Source organism: Octopus bimaculoides, chromosome 4, assembly GCF_046866305.1.
Source record: "Octopus bimaculoides isolate indiv1 chromosome 4, ASM4686630v1, whole genome shotgun sequence".
Classification (NCBI taxonomy): Eukaryota; Metazoa; Mollusca; class Cephalopoda; order Octopoda; family Octopodidae; genus Octopus; species Octopus bimaculoides.
The window spans coordinates 21,789,989-21,817,954 of NC_142931.1; the positions used below are offsets into that span (position 1 = coordinate 21,789,989).

At 36.2% G+C, this 27,966-nt stretch overlaps 2 protein-coding genes across 4 annotated transcripts in view; one reads left to right on the forward strand and one right to left on the reverse strand.

The window, feature by feature from the left end:
- The window catches only part of LOC106883818 (protein FAM50 homolog), an 89,555-nt gene that overhangs the window by 36,748 nt on the left and 24,841 nt on the right, over positions 1-27,966 (forward strand). The gene's annotated exons all lie outside the window — the stretch shown is intronic.
- Positions 96-27,966, reverse strand: LOC106883817 (NADP-dependent oxidoreductase domain-containing protein 1). Of its 3 annotated transcripts, none has more exons than XM_014934957.3 (6): positions 27,678-27,966; positions 15,173-15,363; positions 12,076-12,411; positions 7,634-7,826; positions 4,210-4,383; positions 96-1,431 (listed from the first exon to the last, which is right to left on the reverse strand). In XM_014934957.3, exons 1-6 carry the CDS (start codon positions 27,863-27,865, stop codon positions 1,203-1,205), a joined length of 1,311 nt encoding a protein of 436 aa, XP_014790443.1. In that variant the 5' UTR covers positions 27,866-27,966; the 3' UTR covers positions 96-1,202. The 3 variants fall into 3 exon arrangements, with proteins under 3 accessions (XP_014790443.1, XP_089206609.1, XP_014790444.1); XM_014934958.3 differs by having other exon boundaries at positions 1,297-1,431; positions 4,172-4,383; XM_089350483.1 differs by having other exon boundaries at positions 96-4,383; positions 27,678-27,965.

Here is a 27,966-nt window from a genome sequence, read left to right on the forward strand (position 1 = left end):
AACTGAAATCTAAATGATGGGAAATGTCACTGTTATTTATTTATTCAGAAACTAGCAGATTCCAGTGATCAACAATAACAACAACAACAACAACATGGTGATAATAGTAAGTAATGGTTTCTTTTATTTGCAATAAAGGCCTGAGATATTGGATACAGTACGAAGGTGAGATACAAAAGAAAACAATATATAAAAGTGAATTGAGTTTTACATTGAATAAAAGAGTGATTTCAGTAGTAACAATAAAATCCCCCCTCCTCCTCCTTCTCCTCCTCCTCCTCCTCCTCCTCATCATCATCATCATCATCACCATCAACATTTGTCATCTGTTTTCTATGCTGGTATGGGTTGGACAGTTCAACAAGAAATGACAAGTCAAAAGATTGCACCAAGCCCTGCTGTCTGTTTTGGCATGGTTTCTTATAGCTGGATGTCCTTCCTAATGTCAAACCACTTTATAGTTTATGTGTGGTGTCAGCAGCAGGGAAGTCACCAGGTAACTTGAAAGACAAAAGCCCTCAAAAAACGAAGTGGGGGATTATTGAGGAACAGACAAAAAAATGTCTTGCGTTAAAAAGTTAACAAGGCTGCTTCAAGCAGGAAGAGAGTGGAGGGAGTGAAAGAAGCGAGAGAGAGAGAGAAGATGCAAAGGTGTGATGGAGAGTGGTCTAGGGATTGGAGAGGGTATGCAGTAATTAATAAATAATAATGGTTTTAAGAATATAGAACAACCTCCAGAATGTTGCCAACTACCTTTATTTCCAATGTGTTTGATGCCATAAAGCTGACATTGTGTACATATATAGACACAGCTCTTTGTCTCAATTTAAACAGGATATCCCTCAATGTCTCCAGTCTCCACAACAATGGTTCCAGCACCAAAACACACAGAAAAGATAAGTGGGAGTATCTTTGATAACCCATTGGAAAAGAAATAAACAATTTGGATACCATAGTCCAATATATTTTCAAAGAAAGATAGGATGAACATGACTAGAATATTATTAACCATGGATCTATTCAATAAATGTCGACCTGGGGCTAAATTGCAAAGAGTTTGCTGTGGGCGTATGAAAAATTTGCTTCTGTACAAATGTTGTCTTTCTTTGCAAAGTAAGAGAGCATCCATGCAAGTAACCATCTTCAATTATAAAAAATTCGATTTCATCTTGAAAATCTTGTGTGCTCATTTTGTTTTGCGTTTATTGTTTCTTGTGTGCATTAGTTGTAAAATATGTGTGTGCATGCACAAATACACGGCTTAGCAGAAACATTGGTCTACAGAAAACTAGATGGGTCGAGCCATTGTGAATTATGTCTTGGCCATGACAATGCAGTACTGGTAATAAGATATGAGTCAATATAATAAGCACCAATAATATCCTGAGATTGATTCCATTGACTAAACTATTTCTCTGTGAAAACTTCTCTCTATGTCAAAGTAAAGAATCAATAATTAAGGTCATAGACAGTAAAAATGGCCAATACAATGAAACCAGACAAAATGCATTACAGTATTTAGTTTTGTTTCATTCAGTTAAGTGTTCATATCATCTAAGATTCATTACACAAACACCTAGAATCTACCATCAGTACCTATAATCTACTAACGTCAATTAAATATGCTATACTCTAACTCTATAAATTATTGGTTATAGGAGGCTCTAAAACATTGAGTTGGGGAACAGAATAGGGAAATTTTAGAATAGATGTGAAGATATATAATTTATATTTGGCAGATAGATTTTCAAGTGATGCCATTCATTAAATTTAGCATTCCTTGAGTTGGTATTACTACCTATTGTTCTGCATCAGATCTCTTTTATAATCCAATAGTCAAAATAAATTTTAAAGCAAGATATTTCTATCATTAACTACTGCTAAATTTGGCAATGTTTGCTCTTCAGAATTGTTTTTATTTCTTCCCTGTTGGAAGTGTCTGTAAGTGCTACCTATTATTTCTGACCTCAAAGCATTGATTATATTAAGTTTATATAACAAAGTAACTATCAGACAGTTTGCAAAATCCTGTGAAGAACAAAAGTACACTGATAGAACAAATATAATTTCTGTAGACTGGATAAAAACCATTTTTAGATTTAGATGACCTAAATCTTTAAATCTTTAAACTTTGAGAAAATAAATTTGTATTTTCACCAAATGTTATAAATTATCAAACATTTTAGATTCATTCAGTATATCTACTCCATAACTCTTGTCATATATAAACGTATCATCATCATCATCATCATCATCATCATCAGCTTCATCATCATTTTAAGACCACTTTTTTGTGTTTCCATAGATCAGACAGAGTTTGTTGAGTCAGGTTTCCTATGGCTGGATTCCATTCTTGTCACTGACCTTCGTCTGTTTTCAAGTAAGGTAATATTTCGTGTAGCCAGACATGTTTCCAGAGATGACTGGAAGTAAAGGACATTGCTTGCATGACAATGATACTTGTTTACAACAATCATGCCATGTCTAAGCAAGATGACAACATGCACACACACACACACACACACACACACACACACACATACATTCTTTTCTACTCTAGGCACAAGGCTCGAAATTTTGGGAGAGGAGGCTAGTCGAATAGATCGACCCCAGTACGCAACTGGTACTTAATTTATCAGCCCCGAAAGGATGAAAGGCAAAGTCGACCTCAGCAGAATTTGAACTTAGAACATAAAGACAGACATAATGCCATTAAGCATTTTGCCCAGCCTACTAACGTTTCTGTCAGCTTGCCGCCTTCGCACACACACACACACATATATATATATATACACATATGATGGGCTTCATTCAGTTTTCGTCTACCGCATCCACTCAAAACTCAAACATATCAGTGATCTTCAGTTTCTCCTTTACACAAAATGTTACCAATACATTCCATCATTTGTTTCCTCAGATACTTTAATAATTTGTATTATTTTAATCATCACCCCTCACTTTGAGCTTAGACCTTTGTCAAAATCTTCAAAGGAGACATTTGCTCAAGGTGCCACACAGTGAGGCTGAACCTCAAATCCTGTTGTTGGGAAGCAAACTTCTCAACTACACAGCCAAGCCTGCACCTATATTGCATGTCTGTAATATGTAAAAGGCACCTATGCCGGTGACACACAAAAAGGCACCTGTGCTGGCGACACACAAAAGGGCACCCATGCTGGTGTTACAAAAGACATCTAGTACACTCGGTAAAACACTTGGCATTAGGAAGGGCATCCAGCCATAGAAACCAAGCTAAAGCATATGACTGGAGCTTGGCGCAGCTCTCTAGCTTATCAGCTCCAGTCAAATCCTCTAACCCATGCCAACATGGAAAACAGATGTTAAATGATGATGCACACATGTGCTTGTGTGTGTGTGTGTGTGTGTAATGAATTTCTGTAATGTTTCTGTCAACCAAATTTATACCTGAGACTAGAACAGTAGGATCAAACTCAGACTCACATGTTTGTAAAGCAAACTTCTTGGTGTGTCAGTATGGTTCAGAAGTTTGCTTCCTAACCACATGATTTCTGGTTCAGTCCCAATGTATGGCACCTTGAGCAAGTATCTTCTACTATAACCCCAGGCTTGTGAGTGGATTTGGTAGGTGGAAACTAAAAGAATCCCATTATACATTTGTGTGTGTTTGTGTGAGTTTGCATTTTCCTTGTTTTTACTGGTTTGTTAATAATGACTTCTTGATGGTATCATATGATTGAAGTCCACCACAAAAACATATCCAGGTTATTTGATATGTCTTGACATGTCTGATTTTGTAAAAAAAAAAAAAAAGAAAGGACTCATGAACATGGGATCAGTTGTTTCCTGCTCTCTACATAAAACATGTCCAAGGTGTTTGATATTTGATAGACTACGAGATGATTACCCAACTTGGAAACAAGAAGGGTTTGACATCAGGAAGGGTTTCTGACTGTAGAGCCTCTGCTGCAGTGTACTTACATGTAACCCATGCAAACATGGAAAAGTAGGCATTAAAGAAGATGATGTTTATGATGGATGATGGAAGATGCTGGTTTTATATTGTCTGAAGATTGTCAGATATGGAAATGGTTGTCATGATATGTTAACCTATACATCAAAAATACCACGATGTATGTATGTATGTGTGTGTGTGTCTGTGTGTGTGCATGCGTGCATGTAAAGTTCGTACCATTTTCAAGCTGTTATCTTAATTCTTATGATGCTTACTCAATCGTCAAACTTCTCTTGATGTCATGCCACTCAGCTCCCTTTTTACAAGTAGGTACATAACAATATTGCATAAATGCCTTAACGAATCCCATTTGAAGATTACTGCTTTTCTTCACTTTCCTAAGCAGGGTAGCTACATTATTTTGCGTTTTAAAGATGCTGACAATATAACTGCAAAAAGAAAATAAATGAATGAATGTATTTAGGTTACTCAAAATGATTTGCTTAAAGTTTATGGCAGTAATCTAAAGGCTTCATGAACTAATCAAAAGTAGAAGAAACACTTTATAGAATGCCATGATTCAATGTTGATCAGTATTGTTATGGACATCCTTCGATAATTGAAGAAAGCTATGGGTTAGTGAAAATATAAACTGGAGCAGATGCAAAGTTCACAATTAGAAACATTGCATCTGAGTTGAACATAAGCAAAAGTTCTGGTCAACAAATACTCCACGGCCATCTGAAGATGAATAATATCAGCAGGAGATGGATTTCCTCTCTTTTTGATAATTATAATATTTCATCCATGAATAAAAGTAGTGTTGGGCAACATATTAGCATTTTTCAAATTGTGATCTTCAAAAATATTTCTCAATAACTGTTGCCAGTGATGAGATATGGTTCTGCAGATACAATAAGGTAAACATATTCAGGCAAGTGATAATTTTACCCCTTTGAAGCCAACCCCACTGAGACTACTCCTAGTTCTATGATATAAACTTCCTGTTTTAAAGTGATTTGGATTAGAACCTCCCCTCAAAATTTTTATGTTCCGTATTTGATGGTATATAAGACATATTTTTTGCAAAAAAAAAAAACAGTCTCAAAAAATCACCCCAACTTTTCCTCCATGCGAAGTTGGGCCTACATTACATGCTTTATTGCACTAAAAACTTATTCCTGGATATGTCCTACAGAAATGAGGATCTGTCTAATATGCTCATGAGTCTTTTATGCCATCAGATATGGTAATTTATGTTCCAAGCTCCAGCTTAATATTTCTTTCAACTATATTTCTTGAGTGCAAATCCTAACTCAACCTCTTTTAGTCGACTCCTATGACACAGAGAGGGAATGTTCAGTTTCTTCTTTGATATGCCATCCTCACACAACAACACACAAGCTTAATGATGGCAGTTATTTCACTAAATTCTTCATTCTTTTAAAATTTAATACAAACAAAGGCATTGTATTCCATCAGAAATATAGCAATGAAAGGGTTCTGTATTCCATCAAACCATTAACAACATATTCAGTTTGAACCAAGGTAATAGCAAGTATTTTTTACAATCCCAAAGGATGTTATTCCTATTGAATATCTCAATGAAAGTGAAACTATGAAAGGTCAACATTAAGTGACAGCAATTAATATGCTAAGAATTAGAATTCAACAAATAACGGGCAAAATTAACAAGTGGAATTTTGTTTCATCATAACAATGCACCAGCAATAGCAGTTTTATTTGCGCTAAACTGATTTGTCAAAATCATTTCACAATTCTTCCCCAACTAACCTTATAGGTTTAACTTTAAAAATATGGTTTGGATCTCCTCTCTAAGCTCAAAAGAAGTTTAAAGGGACATCATTAGATAATCATTACAAAAGTTGAAGAAGCATTTGAAAATGCCATTGCAATAGAAAAACAGTAAGACTTTTTCACATCTGCTTTTCATAAAAATTGTAAATGGATGGAGAAATGCAAAAACTTTGCCTTTCATCTTTTCAGTGTTGTTCAAATAAAAGTACCAGCCTAGTACCAGGGCTGATGGCATTGACTAATTCCCTACTTTCAAAATGGTCAGCATTGTGCCTAAATCAGAAACAATTATTATTATTATTATCATTATTATTATTATTATTATTATTATTATTATTATTATGTGATTATAACTCACAGCTTATTTTGCTGGGTATGATGGAAAGTGTCAGCTGTCCACAGCCATCAGACTAAGGTGACACTTGTTTACTGGTCATGCTTCAAGAACCCTGCGAAGAATTCTTGCAGTTCCCAGCAATGCTGACTTTTGTAGGTGTTCTACCTTCACACTTGCACCAATCTTTTTCAGCCATGTTGGTAGCTGAGTGCTGATAATTCCAAGTGACCCAATTACTATTGGTATCACATCTACTCTCTTCATTGACCACAACCTTCATATTTCCCACTTTAAATCGTCATAGTTGTTTACTTTTTCTTCTTCTTCTTTCACATTGATCCTGTTGTCACCAGGGGCATGCTATGTCGATAATCATACATGTTCTTTCTTATTTATTCACCACAACGTTTGGTTTCTTATGTCTGGTCAGGTGATTGCACTGGATCACTACATCCCACAGGATTTTGCAGTTCATCATTATTATTATTATTATTATTATGATTATTATTAATTTCTCTTTATCACAGGTTTTGTTGGAGCTCCTGGAGTCTTGCATGCATAGCTGGCTTACTACCTGTAGCCTATGGTACCATGCTATTCGTTCTTTTCTGCTATCTAATACTTTCCTGGTTATTCTGGTTGTGCCAAGGAGGCAAACCTTTTGTAACAGTTCTACTGGGCACTCTATTCCAATTTCCTTTATATTCGTCTTGATGCCTTCCGATACTGTTCCCAAGGACCCAACAATAATTGGCACTATTTTCACCTTCTTCATTTTCCATAGCTGCGCTATTTCATACTTAAGAAAGTTGTACCTATCTGTCTTTTCGTCTTCCTTCTTGGCTATTCGTCGGTCAAAGGGTCATGCAACATCAACTACATAGCACCACTAGGCCTTGTCTGTTATGCTCTAACACCTGATCTGTTTGGATTGGGAACTCCCAGAGGATTTTGCTAGTCTCTGACTCTGCCACTCTCTGCGGTTTGTGCTCATACCATGTCTTGCCTCTCTCTAGCCACCACTTTTCACACAGTTTCCAATGTAGCACTTTCGCATTATTATCATTATTATTATTATTATTATTATTATTATTATTATTATTATTATTATTATTATTATTATTGTTATTGTTATTGAGGCAGTGAGCTGACAGAATCATTTGCATGCCAGACAAAATCCTTAGTGACATTTTTTCCAGCTTGATGTTCTGAGTTCAAATTCCACTAAGGTCAACTTTGCCTTTCATCTTTGCTGGGTCGATAAAATAAGTGCCATTTGAGCACTGGGGTTTGCCTTTCATCCTTCTGAGGTTGCTAAAATAAGTACCAGTTGAACACTGGGGTTGACATAATTAGCTACCCCCTACCCCCACCCCACCCCTACCGCCCAATTTAGTCCTTGTTAGACGTTTTACTCTTCACAGCAACTCAAACACATCAACAATCTACAATTTCTCTTTTAAATGAAGTTTTGTTAATACAAACCTCCATCTGTCTCCCCAGATACCTTAGAAATCTGTTTTATCTTGATCCTCATATCTCACCTTGAGCTTAGATTTCTGCCAAAATCTTCAATCCAAAACCTTTCATCCTCATCCAATGGTAGTGCACTAAAAATTACTAACTGGACCAATGACAACATTTCCTCAGGTTTTTGAGCAGATATTGCACAGGATAGATTTATTGCAGCACATGTAATAATTGCTGGCAGCCTATTAACATCTTCTATTATTGAATCTGAAATTACATTTGGAAAAATAATTATTAGTAATGAAAGCAATATTTTTACCAAAAGACAATCTTTATATCTAACTTGTCATGAATGTGATCTCTTTATTTGGCACTATGGCCATAACACGGAGGGCACAGCACAAAGACAGACAGAACATCACAGTGGGGACAAAAAACATAAAACGAATGAAAAATGGTAAAGTGTACAATGAAATCAATGGTGATGAAATGGCTGCATGCACCCCACTCACATGCAGTACTATTTGAACATTCTTACTTTACGTTTATAATCTTTTTCAATGTTTTTTCCTATTAGCATCATTTTGTTTTACTCTTTTTACCCTTTTTTTCCTCCTTTTTTTAAACCACAATTTACTCTCTTTTTTAATACCTCATATATGGCTCTATTTCTCAATGGTTACTATGTTGGTATTTAGTATTCACTCTTTTATTTGTGCCAGTTTGTTGCCATACTGGGGCACCACCTTAAAGGGATAAATCGATCAAATTCACCCTAGTATTATTTTTGTGACTGGTACCAGATGTAAAAATAAAGGTAGGTTGGTAGGTAGGTAGGTAGGTTGGTAGGTAGGTAGGTAGGTAGGTAAGTAGGTATGTAGGTAGGTAAATAGGTAGGTAGGTAGGTAGGTAGGTAGGTCATTATTCAGTTTTAATTTTAGATATTTTGCTAATAGAGAAAGAGCTGGTTTCTAACTCAGATCCAAGGCTCCTTCATTGGAATTTCAACATCAACAGGATATTTTTGTATGTATGCATGTATGTATGTATGTGTGTATGAATGTATGTATGTGTGTGTTATTTCTTTACTACCCATAAGGGGCTACACACAGAGGGGACAAACAAGGACAGACAAACGGATTAAGTTCATTATATTGACCCCAGTGCATAACTGGTACTTATTTAATCGACTCCGAAAGGATGAAAGGCAAAGTTGACCTCGGCGGAATTTGAACTCAGAACATAGCGGCAAACGAAATACCACTAAGCATTTCGCCTGGCGTGCTAACGTTTCTGCCAGCTCGCCGCCTATATGTATGTGTGTGTGTGTGCATGTATGTATGTTTGTTGTATGTATGTATGTATGTATATGTGCAGATTTGTTTATTTTGTTTTATGCATGTATTCTCATGTATATAGTTGCGTGTCTAGACATGCTCATATATATATATATAAATGATAAACTTCTGGAAAGCTTTATAGATTTTTACAGTTCCAGTGATGGCTTGGATCAGTAGTTTTCAAATCAGCTCTCTCCTTTCTGATTTTGAGAAGCTTAATTTCTCAAGATTGGTATTTAGTTAGTGTATTACATATATATCCCAGTGCCCCAATAATTACAGGTATAAACCTGAACTTGTAATCTGGATAGAGTAACTGTAGATTCCTCAATAGTTCAGCATAGGTATTTTCCTTTTTGCTGATCTTTAGCTTTATGTTAACATCTGCTGGGCAGCTAATTTCCACAATTGTGCACGGTTTCTCTTCTCTATCCCAAATCCTTATATCAGATCTATTGTACTTTCATCTTATTGAGGTTTTCACTGGGATATTCCACCAGTACTCCTTTTTATTATGAGTGAATATAGCTTCTACCATACTGCAAGTTCTTATATTTTTAGTTTCAGGGTTATCCTTCCAACGGATCTCATTATACAGTGTCCTATCTACAATATGACTCATTGGTAGATAATATTGTTTGTTTGTTTGTTTATTTGCATTTATGTATGTATGTAATGTATGTATGTATGTAATGTATGTATGTATGTATGTATGTATGTATGTATGTATCTCTCTCTCTCTCTCTCTCTCTCTCACTCACTCTCTCTCCTGTATTTAATCATTTAAATTCTTCCTCTGAAGAAGGGGCTGATTTCTAACAAAGATACCAAGCTCCATCATTGGAGTGAAGATAATTTAAACAATGTCATAATTTAAACTTAAGGAAAGTCTTGCATATTTATACTGTTTCACTTACAGATTGTATTTGTAATGTGTGAGTTGGTTCATTTCCTTCTCTGAAAGCCCTAGTTTATCCAGACTGCCATTTGGGACATTTACTCACAAAATCAAATGCACCAAGTATTATTGGTATAAATATGAATTTATAATCTGGATATAGAAGCTAGAGGTTTTGAAGCAGCTGTCCATAGTTATCCTCTTTCTCTTAGATTTTCAAAGAGATATTCACAACAACAGGACAGCCAACCTCTATGACCGTACATACTTATTACTGTCTACCCCAGACAACAATATCTGGCCTGTTCTGCTTACACTTGACAGCTGTTTTGATGGGAATGTTCCACCAGCATTCCTTGTGTTGATGTTTGTGTATGTATTCAGTAACAGGGGGATTCTATGTATGTATGTATGTATGTATGTATGTATGTATGTATGTATGTATGTATTTATGTATGTATGTATGTTTGTATGTATGTATAGCTGAAGAATGGACAAAAATTCCTTTGGAAACAATTCAAACTTTGTACAAGTCCATACCTCATAGAATTCATGCTGTAACTACTGCCAAAGGCGGTCCTACCCCATATTAAAATTAATTTTTTTTGAAATTTTAAGGTGTTTCCATTATTTTGTCCAACCCCTGTATGTATTAAGGGTACTGAAAAGCAATGCCATATTTTCAAGCGAATAGTCTTATGTCATACCACAAATTGTTTGCAAGCCAATAAAATGTGACCTTGCATTCAACCAATCAGCACAGATTTAATGACAAAACATTAGAATGGACATGTGTTGTGTATGTATATGCATTATACAATAGCCCATGGAAGGGAAGAACTTCAGTAAGTTGCATATTTGGCATTGCATGTTTTCTGAATTTTATCACAGCAACAATGCAATACATATTAGGGTAAACATATGTACTGTATATTTTGATGGTGTGTCTGGAAATGTAAAAGGTGGTTTAAGAAATTCAAAAATGGTGAATTCGATCTTTTGGACAAGTATAGATTAAAAATACCAAATGTTCTCACTAATGACACAGTGCAAACTGCAACTGAGGAGGATCCATGTCAAAGTATTGGGGACTTAAAATATTTTGGCCCACTGTTCAAGAGTATCTCAATCACACTGAGAGAAAGTGTGTCAAGAAATGGAGAACCTCATGATAATGCAAGGTTACATTTCAACAAAGATAACTCAAGCCAAAATAAATTTATTAGGCTGGGAAGTTTTCCCTCACCTTCCCTACCCACCAAATCTAGCATCCCCCCCACCAGCTTACTCATATTACCCTTGTTGTATTCAACCAGCACCTCTCAGTCCCTGACTCACCACTATACCTAGTCTTTCCTCTCCAGAACACCATCCGTCTAGAATATTCTCCCAGCTCATGTCTCTCCAGCAGCTGTTGACCGGCAACAGTTTAAACCAATGGTTCTCAACTGGGGTCCACATGACCCTTGGGGGGGGGGGGGGCTTTTGTTGTTAAAATTTATCTGTAATAAATTGATTATACTTCAACAATATATCAAATGGTTGAGACCCACTGGTTTAAGCATTACATGAACTGCATCAAGTTCACTGGTCTGAGGAGGTTTTGCAAAGGTTATGGACACTTCCCCTTCCTCTAGATCAGCAATTAAAAGAGAAGAAAGCCGTCAATGGGTAAGGGGTAATGGAGATGACGTGTAGAGCCAAAGGATGTAAGGAAGTTCAAATATTTTTGGTATAGGTGGCTGGAGGAAAGGCAAAATAGAATTAAGATGTTCAAATGTGCTGAGAGAATTGTAATTGTAGGAGATGTGATAGGGAAGGTACAAATCAATGATAGGGCGAGCTGTTATAAATTATTGGTAAATGAAGGTTTGTCTGTTTGGTGGAGGACTTTATACAGTAGGTTGGTGGATGCTCTGAGATTGTAGATTGATGAATATCATGAAACAGCTATATTGATTAATAGATTATTTGGTGTATTGAACATTAATTTAAAATGTCAGCAAGATTGGTTCATAATCTCTGAAACCTTTTAATTAATAAAACCTCTGAATTAGTGAGAATACTTCTACTTGGCTACTAAATCTGCTAAAAATAGCAGTTAAAGCTTCCTCAGATTATAACTTATCATCTTAAAAAAAAGGAAATATGCATTAGATAATTACAGTTGGAATACATTTGATTATAGATCTTCTCAAGGAGAGCTGACCAAGGGCTGAATAGTATCAAAACAATAACAATAACTAAAATCAAAAGTACTATAAAATATAGACTTTACCTGAGCCCCTGAATGGCAGAAACATTTTTAGTAGATCCTCGTCACTTAGAATATCCGGAATCTTCATTTGTTCCCACTTTATGCTGGCTGTGGTCTCTTCACTAATATAAACATCCAAGTTGTAAACATTGTCAGTTCTAAGCATTGTAGCCAGCTTCTGGAGGTCCTGACCTGCTAAAATGCTGTAGACAATGCATTTTCTTGATAAGTGGTCCCTAATTTCTTTTGACAGCAAGGTAAGTTGTGATGGCGGGATGGCAAGTAACAAAACCTCTGCAAATCTACACACTTCGAAATTATCATCAGTGCAGGAAATTCCTTCTATCGTAAATTCATCTGCAAAATACATGGAAAAAATTAATTAGTCACAAACATGAACATCCTTGCTTAATTAATGCTGGGATAATTATTGTAATACAAAAATAGGTGCTGCTGTGGTTTGTATCCTAATTCTCGCAATTATTCTTCTATGACATTATTAATACTTTGAAGGGTTTAGTTGGACAAATTAATGTTATTACTTATCTTAAAATTGGTACTTATACCTACCAGTTTCTTTTGCTGAATTGCCAAGTTATGGGGATGTAAACAAACCAACATTGATTGTCAAGTAGAGGCGGGAAACAAACACAAACATACATATGCACATATATATATATATATATATATATATATATATAGTACAACTACAATTTCCTTTTGATTTTACTTTTGATTTTACTTTTGATGAACTTGACTCAATAGGTGTCCTCAAGCACAGCATGTCACCCTACAGTTCAAGGTACTTTTGAGTGGGCTGGTTTTGCGACACTGGTGTAGGTTACAGCTGTGAACTCACTTTATTTGCCGGGTCTTCTCAGTCACAGCACATCTCCAGAGATCTCGGTGTTTCGTCATTGCCTCTATGAGGCCCAGCATTTCAAGGTCATACTTCACCACCTCATTCCATGTCTTTCTAGGTCTCCCTCTACCCTGGATTCTTTCAACTGTTTGAGAGTAGTACTCCTTCACACAGCTCTCCTCATCCATCTGTAGTACATGACCATGCCAATGCAAACGTCTCTCTTGAACACCACATCCGATGCTTTCTCTCAGGGTGCTTACACTCTGTCATGCATGTACACTGACATTACACATCCAGTGGATCATGCTAGCTTCATTTCTTTCAAGCCTACGCATGTCTTCAGCAGTCATGGCCCATGTTTCACCGCCGTGAAGCATGGCAGTTCGCACACATGCATTGTACAATCTACCTTTCACTCTGAGTGAGAAGCCCTTTGTCACCAGTAGGGGTAGAAGCTTTCTGAACTTTACCCAGGCTATTCTTATTCTTATTCTCAGAGCATCCACCCCCACTACAGACTTGGTCACCTAGGTAGCAGAAGCTATCAACTACTTCTAGTTTCTCACCCTGGCATGTGATGGAATCTGTTTTCTGAGAATCTGTGGTGTTTATTGCCCCTGTGCATCTGCCACACATGAAAGTTATCTTCCCAGTTAATCTTCCTGTGATGTTGCTGCACTTCTTATGTGTCCATAGCTTACACTGGGTACATCTTATGGAGTTTCTACCTACACCTTTTCTACAGATCGAGCAGGGGTGTGTGATGTGTTCACCTTCCTAGTTACTAGAACTTTGGTCTTTGCAACATTGACTCTAAGGCCTTTCAATTCTAAACATTGCTTCTACAACTGAAATTTCTTCTCTAGTTCTGGTAGTGATTCTGCTATGAGGGCATAGAGGAGCTCCCAGGAGCAACCTGTCTTGAATTCCTCTGATATTACCTGCAGGACTATAATGAATAAAAGGGACTGAGGGCTGATCCTCGGTAGACCCCTACTTTATCCAGAATTCTTCACTATACTCATTGCCAACCCTAACCTTACTAACGGCATCTCTGCATAGGGCCTGTATAGTCTCTATTAACCATTCATCAATCCCCAGTTTCTGCATTGCCCACCAAATAAGGGATTGGGGGACCCTGTCAAAGGCTTTCTCCAAGGCCACAAAAGCCAAGTATAGGGGTTTATCTTTGGCTAGGTATTTCTTCTGCAGTTGCTGTACCAGGAATATAGCATCAGTGGTGCTTATATTGGGCACAAAACCGAACTGCATCTCATCTAAGCAGACTCTCTCCCTAATTAGTTGGGCTATGACCCTCTCCCTGACTTTCATCACTTGATCCAGCAGGTTGATACCCCTGTAGTTATTTCTATCTAAAGCATCACCTTTACCTTTGTAGCAGTTAACTATGGTGCTGCTATGCCAGTCATTGGGTATGACTCCATCATGAACTACCTGGTTTACAATACAGGTGACTAGGCCATAGCCCACATCACCAGATGTCTTAAGCATCTCAACAGTGATTCCTGATGGGCCGGGGTCTTTTCCTGGCTTCATACCCTTAATTGCTTTATCTACCAGGGTGCTGTCTATTTGGATAGCTGGTCCCTCTACTGGGTCAACATTTGGCAGGCTCTCCTCCTCCCATTCATTCACCATGTTCAGCAGTCTTTCATAATGGCTTCTCCAAGCCTCTTTCTTTTCCAAATCACTAAAAACAAGTGAAAAATGGTTGTGGAGCACTGGCCTGGACATGTGACTTATTTTACCTTAAAACCATTTTAAATGTTTCCAGTCTCAGCAACAACACAAAAGGTGCCTTCAGATTTTCTTCCTAATATCTGGGATTTAAATAATTCAATTTTTTAAACTACTAGTTTCATACTTTGGGTTTATAATGTTGACAATATACTTCAACTAGACCAACTTCCTGCTGTCTTTCAGCTACCCAACATTGCTCTCCAATGCTGGCTTTGAACTCAGGTCTTTCTTCTCTCACAGAGAGTTTTAATATTTTTAACCACTAAGAACTCTAAAATTATCCAGCAAAAATAAAGATTCCAACTTCAAACCTATTTTAAAGAACCACAAGAATTAAGTACCTGAAGATATTCTAGAATTGATTCAAGAGTAATGTAGTGACAAACACGAATATATCACAAATGGGGTTAACAATCTTTTAATTTTAAATCCCAGTAATTAATCACAGATATCAAAACAGTTAAGCTTCTTGAAAAAAATAGTCCTACATACCAAGCTGTTCTGGAGTTCTTGTTGAAATGAGCAAATTATGAGGCTTTATATTATTCTGATATAATAGACATCGGACGATTTGTTGTCCAATAACGCCACAGCCAATCATACCAATACGAACACCAGGTATTTTTTTGTTAGGTATTTTGAAACTTGCATCTTTACATAATTCTTTTGAAATTACAGCTTTCCTGGATTAACAGAGAAGAGCAGATAACATGTAAATAAAGAGATAAGAGTGCACACACACACACACACAGAACATATAAGCAAACAGGAACATAACTCCCCCCACACACACACATATGTATCCGAACATGGCCGATGCCGAGTCAAGTACATCGATATCAGCAATATCAAAATCAAATCAAATGGAAATTTCAGTTGCAAGCCCCGTGCCGGTAGCATGTAAAAAGTACCATCCAAATGTAGCCAATGCCAGTGCCGCCTTGACTGGCTTCCGTGCCAGTGGCACGTAAAACGCACCATCTAAACATGGTCAATGCCAGCTCCTCCGGCCCCTTGTGCTGGTGGCACGTAAAAAGCACCCACTACACACTCGAAGTGGTTGGTGTTAGGAAGGGCATCCAGCTGTAGAAACACTGCCAGATCAGATTGGGGCCTGGTGCAGCCTCCTGGCTTCCCAGACCTCAGTCGAACTGTCCAACCCATGCCAGCATGGAAAACGGACGTTAAACGATGATGATGATGATGATGATGATATATATGTACACAATGAATATGCTATGATATGAGAAATGTAATGTCAGTTTGCAGTTTGTGCTATGTGTATAACTTTATGCTATTTCTATTCATTGTAGCTTTTTTTTTGCTTGGTATAAACATAGTACAATATCATTTAGACATCTGCATATATTTTGCAAAATAATCTTTAACTTTTCAAATTTTAGCATTTCATAGTCTCAGTATCCACATTACTATGACACTTAGTTGAGTGTGTGCGTGTGTGTACATGTGAGTGTAGTGTGTGCATGCAGATAGATGGTGGTGGCAGTGGTGGTGGTGGTGGTGGTGGTGGTGGTGGTGGTGAATCTTCTGATCAAAGGAAGAAAACTATATTTCCATCTATTTTTACAAATTGTTGATGCTATCAGTTAGTTGCAACTCTTGGCAGTTCTGCTATTTTTCAGTGATGGAGCAGAATTAGAATTCTAAATGCACAAACCCAGAACAAATACTACAAGGCATTACATCCAATGCTCTCACAATTCTGACAATCCACTGCCCTAGCCTGCTAATTTTTCTTATCAATCCTGAAAGGAAAGAAGACAAAGGTGATCTTGGCAGGATTTGAACTTAGAACACCAAGTTGAAACAAATACTGTGAAGCTTTCTATCCAGCACTCTAGCAACTCTGAAAATCTGCTATCTTTAAGCCTAACATGCGCATATTAAAGGTGGTGCTCCAGCATAGCCACAGACAAATAACTGAAACAAGTAAAAGAATAAAAGAATATATACTTCTACCAGTTTAATCAACCTTATACACAAATACACACACATACACATATGCATATCTACCAATCAACTACCTTCTACACAGACACATACATTTACCCATTTGCTACTCTTTACTCAGATACACACACACTCTCTCTCTCTCTCTCTCTCTCTCTCTCTCTCTCCCTCTCACACACAAACACATACACGTACACAAAGACACAAACATACACATACAAACACATGTATGTATCAACCTATTTGCTACCTTATACACAGATGCACACATGTCTGTACCTTTTAATTTATTGCCTCATACACACCTGTATACAGGTACATGTATGTGTGTCACAATTCGAATCTTCAGAAGTTATTTCTCCAGGTAATTTAGTGTTTGACTATAGCTGTTGAAATGTTTTGAATTATGCATCCACACATTTCTGCCACTGGATAGACAGAAAGTTTTCAGGAAGAATGTATTTTTCCAGATATTTTTTTGTTCCTTACATGTTATGTTTCATTAATATCTCATATCCACTTTGGATTCAGAAGGAGGACAGAGATAATATTAATATGTCATTCAATAACTTTGTCAATAATTGCAGAAACTTCCTCTAACCTAGCATAAACACATATTGTTCTGATGCAGCCATTCATTTCAATGAAGAAAACTAAAACAAGAGATTATCTGTTAATATAGGCATGAGAATAAACATTCTCTTTTTCTTAAATTAAGCATATAATATATTAGCTGCGGTAGCAAATACTGGAAGTCTCTTGCAATATAATGGTGGAATACTGAGCTGTTCAAGAAATATCAAGAAATCAGGAAAAGGACATGCTGGTTGGTATAGTCTATCATATAAAACTGATGTCAAAGCAAAGCTGCAAAACATTTTCCATCTAATATTTCTTGAATAGCGCCAAACAGACTGGCTGTACAACAAGAACAATTTGAAGATGAATTACAACAACATGCAGAATGTATTATGTGTTACTAAGAGTTACAATGACAAAAATACTTCAATCAAATCAAGAGGAAAATTAGCTAGTACGGAATTGTCCCAATATAGAGTTTGCCTTTTAAATGGAAATATCTAGAAGATAAAATTTAAAAACAAACAAAAACACGGTTTTCCTTGCTGACATCCCTATTAACAGTGACTCAACTATCTACATAAAACTCATAGGGTACTCATTCTTTTCTACTCTAGGCACAAGGCCCAAAATTTGGGGGGAGGCGGGGGCCAGTCGATAAGATTGACCCCAGTATGCAACTGGTACTTAATTTATCGACCCCCCCCCCCCCGAGAGGATGAAAGGCAAAGTCGACCTTGGCAGAGTTGGAGCTCAGAGTATGAAGACAGACGAAATACTGCTAAGCATTTTGCCCGGCATGTTAACATTTCTGCCAACTCACCGCCTTTCATAGAGTACTCATTAAGAATGGTTTAGATTGGCAAAACCATTCAGCCTTCCACTGGATATTACAATCATTTTTGAGCAGGTGTCTTCTCTGAGTGTCTTAACACGCTTGATTGAATTCTACTTGCTTGGAATCTTTAGCTCAGCATCAAAATGTAACCTTCTTGTCTTTTCTATAAGTATTTCCTTGATCAATTCTCTGATTAACTTTGTGGTCTAGTACCCTCTGTCCAAACCTTTAAACATGCCACTACTTCTTTTCCCAGGTGCATTGTTTCTGAGTTTTCTGTTAGTCATAAGTCTTTTGTTAGAATGACATTTTTTCTCAAACTGCTGCTCTCTGGCATTCATTACCATTGTCTTGTTTTGCTTTGTTCTATGATATTCAGTCCTTAAAACTTTCTCTCAATCAACATCTTTTGAATTTATAGGCTTCTTCTTTTCCTTTTCTGTAGTCCCTTACACTACTGTGACCTTAAATCTTGTTTGAGACAAAATCATATAAAAAGAAACAAACAAATGATTCCTTCACTGATACTTTTAGAATACATCAGTACTTTTGAAATTTATTTAGAGACAAAATGAGGGATCGTTAAGCTTACATGGGAAATACTGGACAACATTTAGGGAGGGACCTATGTTACTTTGACATCCATCTTAGAAGGAAATTTCTCATTTGCTTTTCAATACCAACCATACTTGAAACACATTAACTTGTTTCCACAAACTAACACATGTCCAAATTCTTTTGTGAACTTCTAAGACTGACCCTCTTAATACTTAACCAGTACTTCTAAATCTTTCAAGTTAACAGTAGTTTCTTCTCAATCTGCTGATGAGTACACTCGATCAGAATGCTAACCAAAAGAAAACCTTAGATCTGCATGTATAATCTTGCTTACCTTTAATATGGTAAATATACATTAAATCCTCCTTACATCTAACATAAGCTTTAGCAAAACAAAATAGACAAGAACCACACACACACACACACATATATACATGTATGTTACAAAACCTCCCTATGAATTAACTAGGAATGTTTTTACAATCTCTGTTCACCCACAGGGAAGATTTATAATATTCAAATTTAATTCTTCTGATTTGCACTGTGTTGCTCGTATGCACAAACACATACATTTGCATGTGTGTATGTGTATATATAAATATATGTATGTATGTGTGTATATATATATATATATATATATATATATATATGTGTGTGTGTGTGTGTGTGTGTGTATGTGTGTGTGTGTGTGTATGTGTGTGCGTGAGAGGGAGAGAGAGAGAGAGAAAGAGGGACATATCTACTATATATGTGGAAAATTGGTGTTTGTTTGTTTGTGGCCTTGTTAGCTAACTTCTCCTACATCGTTTTATTGATTTTGATGAAAATTGACACGTGAGTAGAACTCATGTCTGGAAACCTCGTGATGTATTTAGATTGTTGAAAAAATCGATAATACGGCCCCTGAAAGGGATCTTTGTATCTACCTCATATAACTATTTTTTATAAACATCCAAGAGAAATAACTCTTAGCATATACACAGTATTTTTTTAAACACTCAAGGGAAATAACCCATAGCACCTCCACTTACAGTTGTTAGTTTTTAGTGAAGCAATCAATATTTGATTCTCATGATCAGTGCACCTAATTCTGCATTTCACTACTCACAGTTTTCAACTGCTAAACCTTATTATTGTACTTTCTTGATGCATGTACACTTTCAATGCCCATAACTCTGATAACACTGCATTTTTCCAGTTAAACCTCGTGACATACTTAGATTGTTGACAAAAATCGATAAAAGGGCCCCTCCAATGGATCCTTCAATCTACTACATATTACTAATATTTTATTTAAACAACCTAAGGGAAATAACCAATACCACCTGCAGTTTTTAGTGAAGCGATCAATATTTGATTCTCATGATCAGCTGACCTAATTCTGCATTTCACTACTCAGTTTTGAACTGCTAAACATTATTATTGCTCTTCCTTGATTTGAATCTTAAACCTTAAAGACTTCATTCATACATTTCTATACATACATACTTTTTTGAATGCCCATTACTCCGATAATTCTGCATTTTTACAGTTACACTTTTTCCATGACAGTAGATAAATTTTTTATTCCACAACATATTTGTAGTGGCTTCATGCAGGCATAGTGTGGATTCGATCCTTGATTGCCAAATTTCACTTAACACTTCAACAGTGCTTTACTCACGGTACAACAATAGTTTTTCTGTGAATGGCAGCAGTTATACATTTCCCAGATGCCTTCGCTAAGCACAATAATGTCTTTGCCACTTGACCCTTCTAGCCTCTTCCAGGCCACCAGGGACTGGAATGGAGATAACAGACCTCCAACAAAATCATTTGTTCTCAACAATATGTCTATCCTGGCTGCTTTTTGATAGTTATAAAAACAAGAACTCCGTAAGCTAAATGCAGTTACTGAGAGACACCATCAGTGAGTATAAACATTATTATTGCACTTTCTTCATTTCATTCTTAAACATTAATCACTTCATTCATAAATTAATGTAGATATCAACTACATTTATATATTACCTTTAATAAATTAGCCTTCATAAAGTTCACCTTTAAAATGCCACGATGAGTCAGAGTACTTTCTTGTCAACCTCCAAAAACCTTTCTCGCCAACCTCCGACAATCTCTCCCTCCTCCAGCTGACAGTTTTTTGTACTTTTTCATGGTGGAAAATACACCTTTTGCAGCAGTTATAACGAAATTGCTTTCTTATATCAGATTTATAAGGCGTTTCAATAGAACATCTTTACTCCCGGGAATTACTGAGTACACCAGCTAGTATATATATATATATATATATGTTTGTAGAGAGAAAGAGAGGCAGATACATACATACATACATACATACATACATATACATACATACATATATATATATATATATATATATATATATATATATATATATATATATATATATATATATATATATATATATATGTATATATATATATATATATATATATATATATATATATATATAAGTGTGTAAATCATCTAAGAGTCCATATATGTGTGTATGTGTGAGTATAAAAAGATATACGTATAAATATACATAAATACTCCTTAGAAAGAAAATGTCTAAGGGGTATTTTTGCCTGATATGTTATAAGCTATCATTTATAGCTTCATTTGTATTTGAACATCTTGAAGAAATAAACTTATTTATAAATCTCTCAATACTTCAAATGAAGCAAAACACACACACATAAACATAAGTATGTAAATGTGTGTGTGTGTGTGTGTGTGTGTGTGAGTGTGTGTGTGTGTGTGTGTGAGTGTGTGTGTGTGTGTGTGTGTGTGTGTGTGTGTGTGTGTGTGAGCAAAATAGTCAGTGAATTTAAATATTTGGGAAGAAAAACAACAGAAAATGTGAGATCACAGAAGGATGTAAAATCGTTTGATTTCAGTAGTAACATCTGCTTTGGCTAATTTAGAGCCTGGTTGGAAAAAACAAAAAGATTAGAATAGCAACAAAGATTATATTCTAAAAGTAATAGTAATTCAAACTGCAGTTTAAGAGTGCAAATCATGGATATTAAGTACTGAAAATGAGGAAAATTATTCATGGCTTTTGAAATCAAATGTTGTAGAAAGATGCTTTGCATGCCATATACCGAGAATCAAACTAATGAATATTAAGAAAGAAATTATTGGGAAAGCTGCAGTTCAAGAAATCATTCTGTAAATTTTCAAAAGGCATAAATGAAGTGGTTTGGTGATTTGGCTATGTAACCTGATGGCACGACACCCTACATTTAGTGAATATAGTCATACACAGGTGGGAATATTATGGTGGAAATCATGAGACTGGATGGTAATTGAGAGAACTTTTGCTTCAAGAACTACAACGACATACACTGGAGATTGATTACTAGATCTAAATTTTTAAATACTAGCATGAAACCTTGATAAGAAAATGGCTACAGATACACCGCCCCCCCCCCACATATATATATATATTTAAAGCTATATCTTGTATATCTATAGCTCTTTATTCATAACCTCCACATACTACTATGTCAGAGTAGTAATCATGGTGTTGCCAATATGTTTATTAAAGTAACCAGCCATGTTAATAATGTCAGCACCATTTGTTCTTGAGTTGATCTGTAAAGGAGTTTCCTAGTAATGCTCCTTTTATTCATGTCAGTCCTAATTGTGGTGCTTATATATAAAGAAACGATACTGTCGTGCTGCCTATGAGTAGTTTAAGCTTAATGATTCTGTTGCACACTCTAGCTATGTCAATTACCTTACTTATTTCACTGATAACAATATACCAGTGCACCCACCCTTGCACTGTTATCTATCCAAAATTTGTCTCTGTATTCTGACTGAGGCTCCCCTCCATCTTATCTTTTGCACATATCTGCTCATTTCAGCTCCAGCGTCTCCACAATCTTTCTAGACCTGCTTTTCATCATATTAGCAATGAAGATGATAACCCAGAAAGTTTTGCATCAACAAGAAGAAAATAGAGAGTTCTCTTGGTAGGAAGGTTGTTGTTTGATGCTTGTTTTCTGTATCTGAATAAAAGTGAATTTATATGCTCATCTGACACCAAGATGTTTTCACACACAGCCAATTGTTTCAACCTGACCACTACATTACCATACACAGGACTAACATAGTAAATATCAGTCTTATGAATATATAGACATTGGGTTTTTCATTGTCAGGATTTTGACTTTTATTGGTTATCTACTCTTCCTAGCACCAACCACTTTAAAGCAAATGTTGTATTTATTTTTTTAATCTTTTATTACCAGCATTAGAGAGATTGTCTGCCAGGACTAACGTATCCACTATAGATTGTATCAGTTTCTATTGAGAATTATTGCTCTTTTATCCAGGTTGTCTTCATTGCAGCTTACAGTTTCCATGTCTCCCTCATGCAAAATTTTCAGAGTTACTAATTTCCCAGGTAGGTTGCCTGCAATATGGCTCATGTCTTCCCATATTACATTTAGGGAGAGGTACTCACAGGATAGGAATAGGAGGGAGAGGGAACTTAAAATATGCTGGTGGCTTTATTTAGCAGGGTGGTTTAAGGGTAGCTTAGAGCAGGCAGGTGGATTGTTTAGAGAGTATAAATTCAAGAATTGTTTGGGTGTATAAATTCCAAGAATAGTTTCAAATAGGTTGGTTGGCTGGTTGGCTGGCTGGTTGGTTGGTTGGCTGGCTGGTTGGTTGGTTGGTTGGAGTAAAGGTAACTGGCCATATTTGCCATGATGGAGTGTAAGAGTGAGAGAGATTTACTAGACTAGACATTAAGCAGACACTGCTTATAAAATATTAAAGTGATTATAGTTTCTAGAAAAGTTAATAATCATAATATGCTTATCTTAATTACATATAAATGTAATTTATATGTAATTATAATACAAACATATGTACTGATACAATAAAATACATACATATACATACATACACACACACATACATGTGCATGTGTGTGCGTATGTGTGTGTGCATATGTGTGTGTATGCATTTATACACACACCCATACATAATCAATCCATCTATCCATCTTTATCTTCTCAACGGAAAATCAGATTGATTCTGTTTCTCCTTCAAGTCTTTAATTCATTTAACTACAAAATTTGCAAAGCTTCTATAAAATTGATTTCTAATATGGACTAAGAGAGTGAGAAAGATATTGGTAAATAAGTGGAACCATCTCTTCCTTTCGTGCAGCAAAAAAAAAAAAGCGAAAAAAAAAAAAAAAAGAAATTGTTTAATCTTTGTTCAGTGTGAGGAGTTAGTTTCATCAAACCCGCAATGGAACAAAAAGATAAAGTTGATGCTGGTGGTATCTAGACACGGAGCCTAACCAAATGCTGCAATGCAGCAGTCTCAAAGTTTCTATAAATTAACCTTAAGTATTCTTCATATATCTTTTATCTCTTATTTATTTCAGTCATTAGACTGTGGCAATGCTGGGGCACCCCCTTGAAGGGTACTTACATTTTAAAAAAATCTGCTCCTTGTTCTATTAATTTCTTTAGCTGAACCACTGAGTTATGGGGATGTAAACAAACTAACACCAGTTGTCAAGCTGTAACAGGGTTGTCAAACGTAGACACAAACATACCCATGCACACACACACACACACACACTGGGCTTCCCCCAAGTTTTCACCTATCAAATTCACTCACAAGGCATTGGTGATCCTGTAGCTATTGTAGAAGACACTTTCCCAAAGTGCTGCACAGAGGTCATGAAGGCTTTGAAACTTCAGTAGATTTGAAAACGTTATTATTCAAAAATTATTTATGAAAGGAAATATTGAAAATCATTAATAAACAATAGATTAGCATTGAACAAAGTTGTGTCTTTACTATGTGATTTAAAGACATGTTGTTCTGTGTGTGTGTGTGTGTGAGACCAAACATTTTTTCTGAATCACATTGTGGTTGTTGACTAAGTTGCAGTTTAATCTTGGACATCGGATGGGAACACTATTTGACCAATAACAAGGACCTGGAAAGAGCCAATAAGTCAAGCATTGAATCACTGATCATGAAAGGTCAGGACATGTAGCAATAATTGAAGAGTCAAGGTTCCCACACCAAGTCTTATTCAGAGTGCTCACTTCAGGGAAAAGACCATGGGATTGCCCTCTTCGAGACACAAGGGCCAACTCAAAACAACACTGAAAGCCACTGGACTCCAGCTTAAATCATTTGAAACACACACACACACTTGTACATGTATGTGTGTGTGTATGTATATGTATGTATTTTATTGTATCAGTACATATGTTTGTATAATAATTACGTATAAGATACATTTATATGTAATTATGATAAGCATATTATGATTATTAACTTATCTTGAAAATATAAACTCATTTTGGTCTAAGAAACATCTCACATTTGGTTTCCTTGTCACTGATGACATCTCATCAATATTGATCTTTTTAAGTATGTCTAAGATTGTCTTTAAAACACTTGCATATTTTGCAATGGAAACATTTTCCTTGCTCCACCTCACCATACAACACTTGTTTTGGCATGCAGATGTTCTCTAAATGCACAATATGACCAAACTGACTAAGTTTTTGTTTCATAATCATGGACTGGATACTGATCATTTTTGCCAGTTGCAGTATTCTTGTATCAGGTACATGAGATATTACACAAGCATCATAGGAAGGTTGTCCAGTTCTCACATCCACACAACAGTGCTGTTTAGACACATGCCTGAAAGATCTCAAATTTCATTGCTGCTTTGATATTTGATTGTGACCAGAACCTTGATTCAAGCTATACAAATACATTACAGGCCCTAGAAAGACTATAATTGACCTCCTTGTCAGGTGTATTAAATCTAAATAGTATGTTACCAACGTAGACAAATGTCTCCATGACTTGTAATGACTTTTAACTTTGTACCCCTGACGTGGTATATATATGGCATGCCTGGAGCTGGTTGTAGCATGACCATGGTCTTCATAGGACTGATTGTAAGTCCAAACTCACTGCAAGCAGCTGAAAAACAGTCCATCATCCTCAGTATGGGTTACAAGATTGCAATCATCAGTGTAAAGGATATCACAAATGAGAGCCATGGAAGTTTTTGCTACTGCAATAAAATGATGGATATTGAAAAGCTCTCTTGTTATATGGTAATGGATGTAGATATCAGCATTGCTATGTGCAAAGGCTTGCAAAGTAGCAATAGCCAAGAAGATGACAAAGAATGTAGGAGCCAGAATATCATCCTTTTTAACAGCATGGGGTTCTAGTAGGTCACTACTGATACAATCCCATGCTTTCATGTCATGAAACAATAGAATGAGACTTGTGAACTTTTCAGACATCCCAGCTTGAAAAGAACACCCCCAAAGAGTTGGCCGATGTACAACATCAAAGGCCTAGATAAGCTTGCTGAAACACTGACACAGATCAAGTTGTTCTCTGCATTCCTCTTGAAACTGTCAGGCTGTAAACATCATATCAGTTGTACTGCAATTTGGTTAACAACCACATTTTGACACAGGAAGAAACTCTAGTCATGTACACACACACACACATGTTCTGTTGTGAAAATCAACTGACTGTGATTAGAAAAATACAAAGGAAAGAGAATATCTATAGACCATTGATAATGAGTTTGCAAATCCAGTACCCAAAATACTTTCAGCTTCATACCTATTATTATTAGAGCAACAGGATACATACCAACCCAACTGGAGCAAAGTATGGTTGAATTTGGTTTCTTGAGAAGAGAATGCAAATCCTTCATTCATATGCTACAAATGATCCCAATATCTGGGACTACAAAAGCCTGGAAGACCTTCTTAAGATTTAAAGGATAATGGTTAAAACAAGAGGCTTTGCTTCACAACCCTGCTACCAAATAGGTGGCTGGTCAAAATTTTATACATACATACATTCATACATACGTATGAACGTACGTACATACATACATACATACATACACATAGATAAAGATAGAGTAAATCCTTCAGTAAACTTAGTGTGCTTCTCTTTCGGATTTATGATTTACTGACAATATGTATACCTATTTACACACACACACACACACACACATAAGACTTCACAAATCAGGTACTAAAATGGTAGAGCACAAGGTCAGGTCAAACAAAAGGAATCGTGTATATAACGAAAGTATAGGAACAAATACCTGCATACCGAAGTATAGACAGATTATTATTCCAGTTGTATATATGATTAACTGCAACCAACTGTTGTGATATATATATATATATATATATATATATATATATATATATATATATATATATATATATATATATATATATATATACATATGTGTGCATGTATTCATCTCTTTAGCGAAACACCTGCTTCTATTTCCTGCAGTACTATAACCACTCAGTTGAGAGGGTTTCTTGTGTTGTAGATACTTAATGACCTCACCAGTGCTGGCACCACAGAAAACGTACATACTACATTCAGTGAAGTGGTTGGCGTTAGGAAAGGCATCCAGCTGCAGAAATCATGCAAAAGCAGGCATTAGAACTTGGTGCAGCCCTCTGCTCGTCAGTTCTAGTCGAACCACTCAGCCCATGCTAGCATGGAAAAACAGACGTTAAATGATGCGTCTCATCCACACACATACATATGCAAGTTGACATGAATGAATATACAGATACATGCATACTAACGCACAAACACACACATTCCCCACTCCCCACACACATATCAAGAATTCCATTCCCTTCAAGCCGTTCGCTTTCGATCCACTACCGGAAGAAGCCTCAGTATGCTATTACCGACTTACGTCTTTTAATATCCTTATAAATTTACATGTAATACATTGATACATACATATATACATAGAAACTTGCGTACGTACATACCACAACCTTGCGTACATACGTACTTACGTATATGTATACATATATAAACATGCACGCACACACAGACACAGACATAGACAGACAGACACGCACACACACACACACACATACACACACACACACACACACACATATTGTAACAATAGAAATCAAATCAGAAAAGAATGTTTTTCCCTCGTCGATCATATTATTACTACCAACTTACTTGATGGCGTCCATGGCATTAATAAAATATATGGCGTACACACATATAGTTATGTTTATTATCTGACAAGAATAGCACAATTTGTTGATGTATTTTGATCTCTTTTCTCCGTAGGCCTTCTCCAAAGACAGTGAATCCAATCCGCTAGTCAAATCATGAGGCAGAGGAATAAGCGCTCTGTCCTCCATCTATATCTAGTTGGTGATTGCTTTTTCCCTCTTTCTTAATGCAACAACACACCGACGATGCTGTTGTATCGTCATGGCAACGAACGATTGCGGCTAAACGC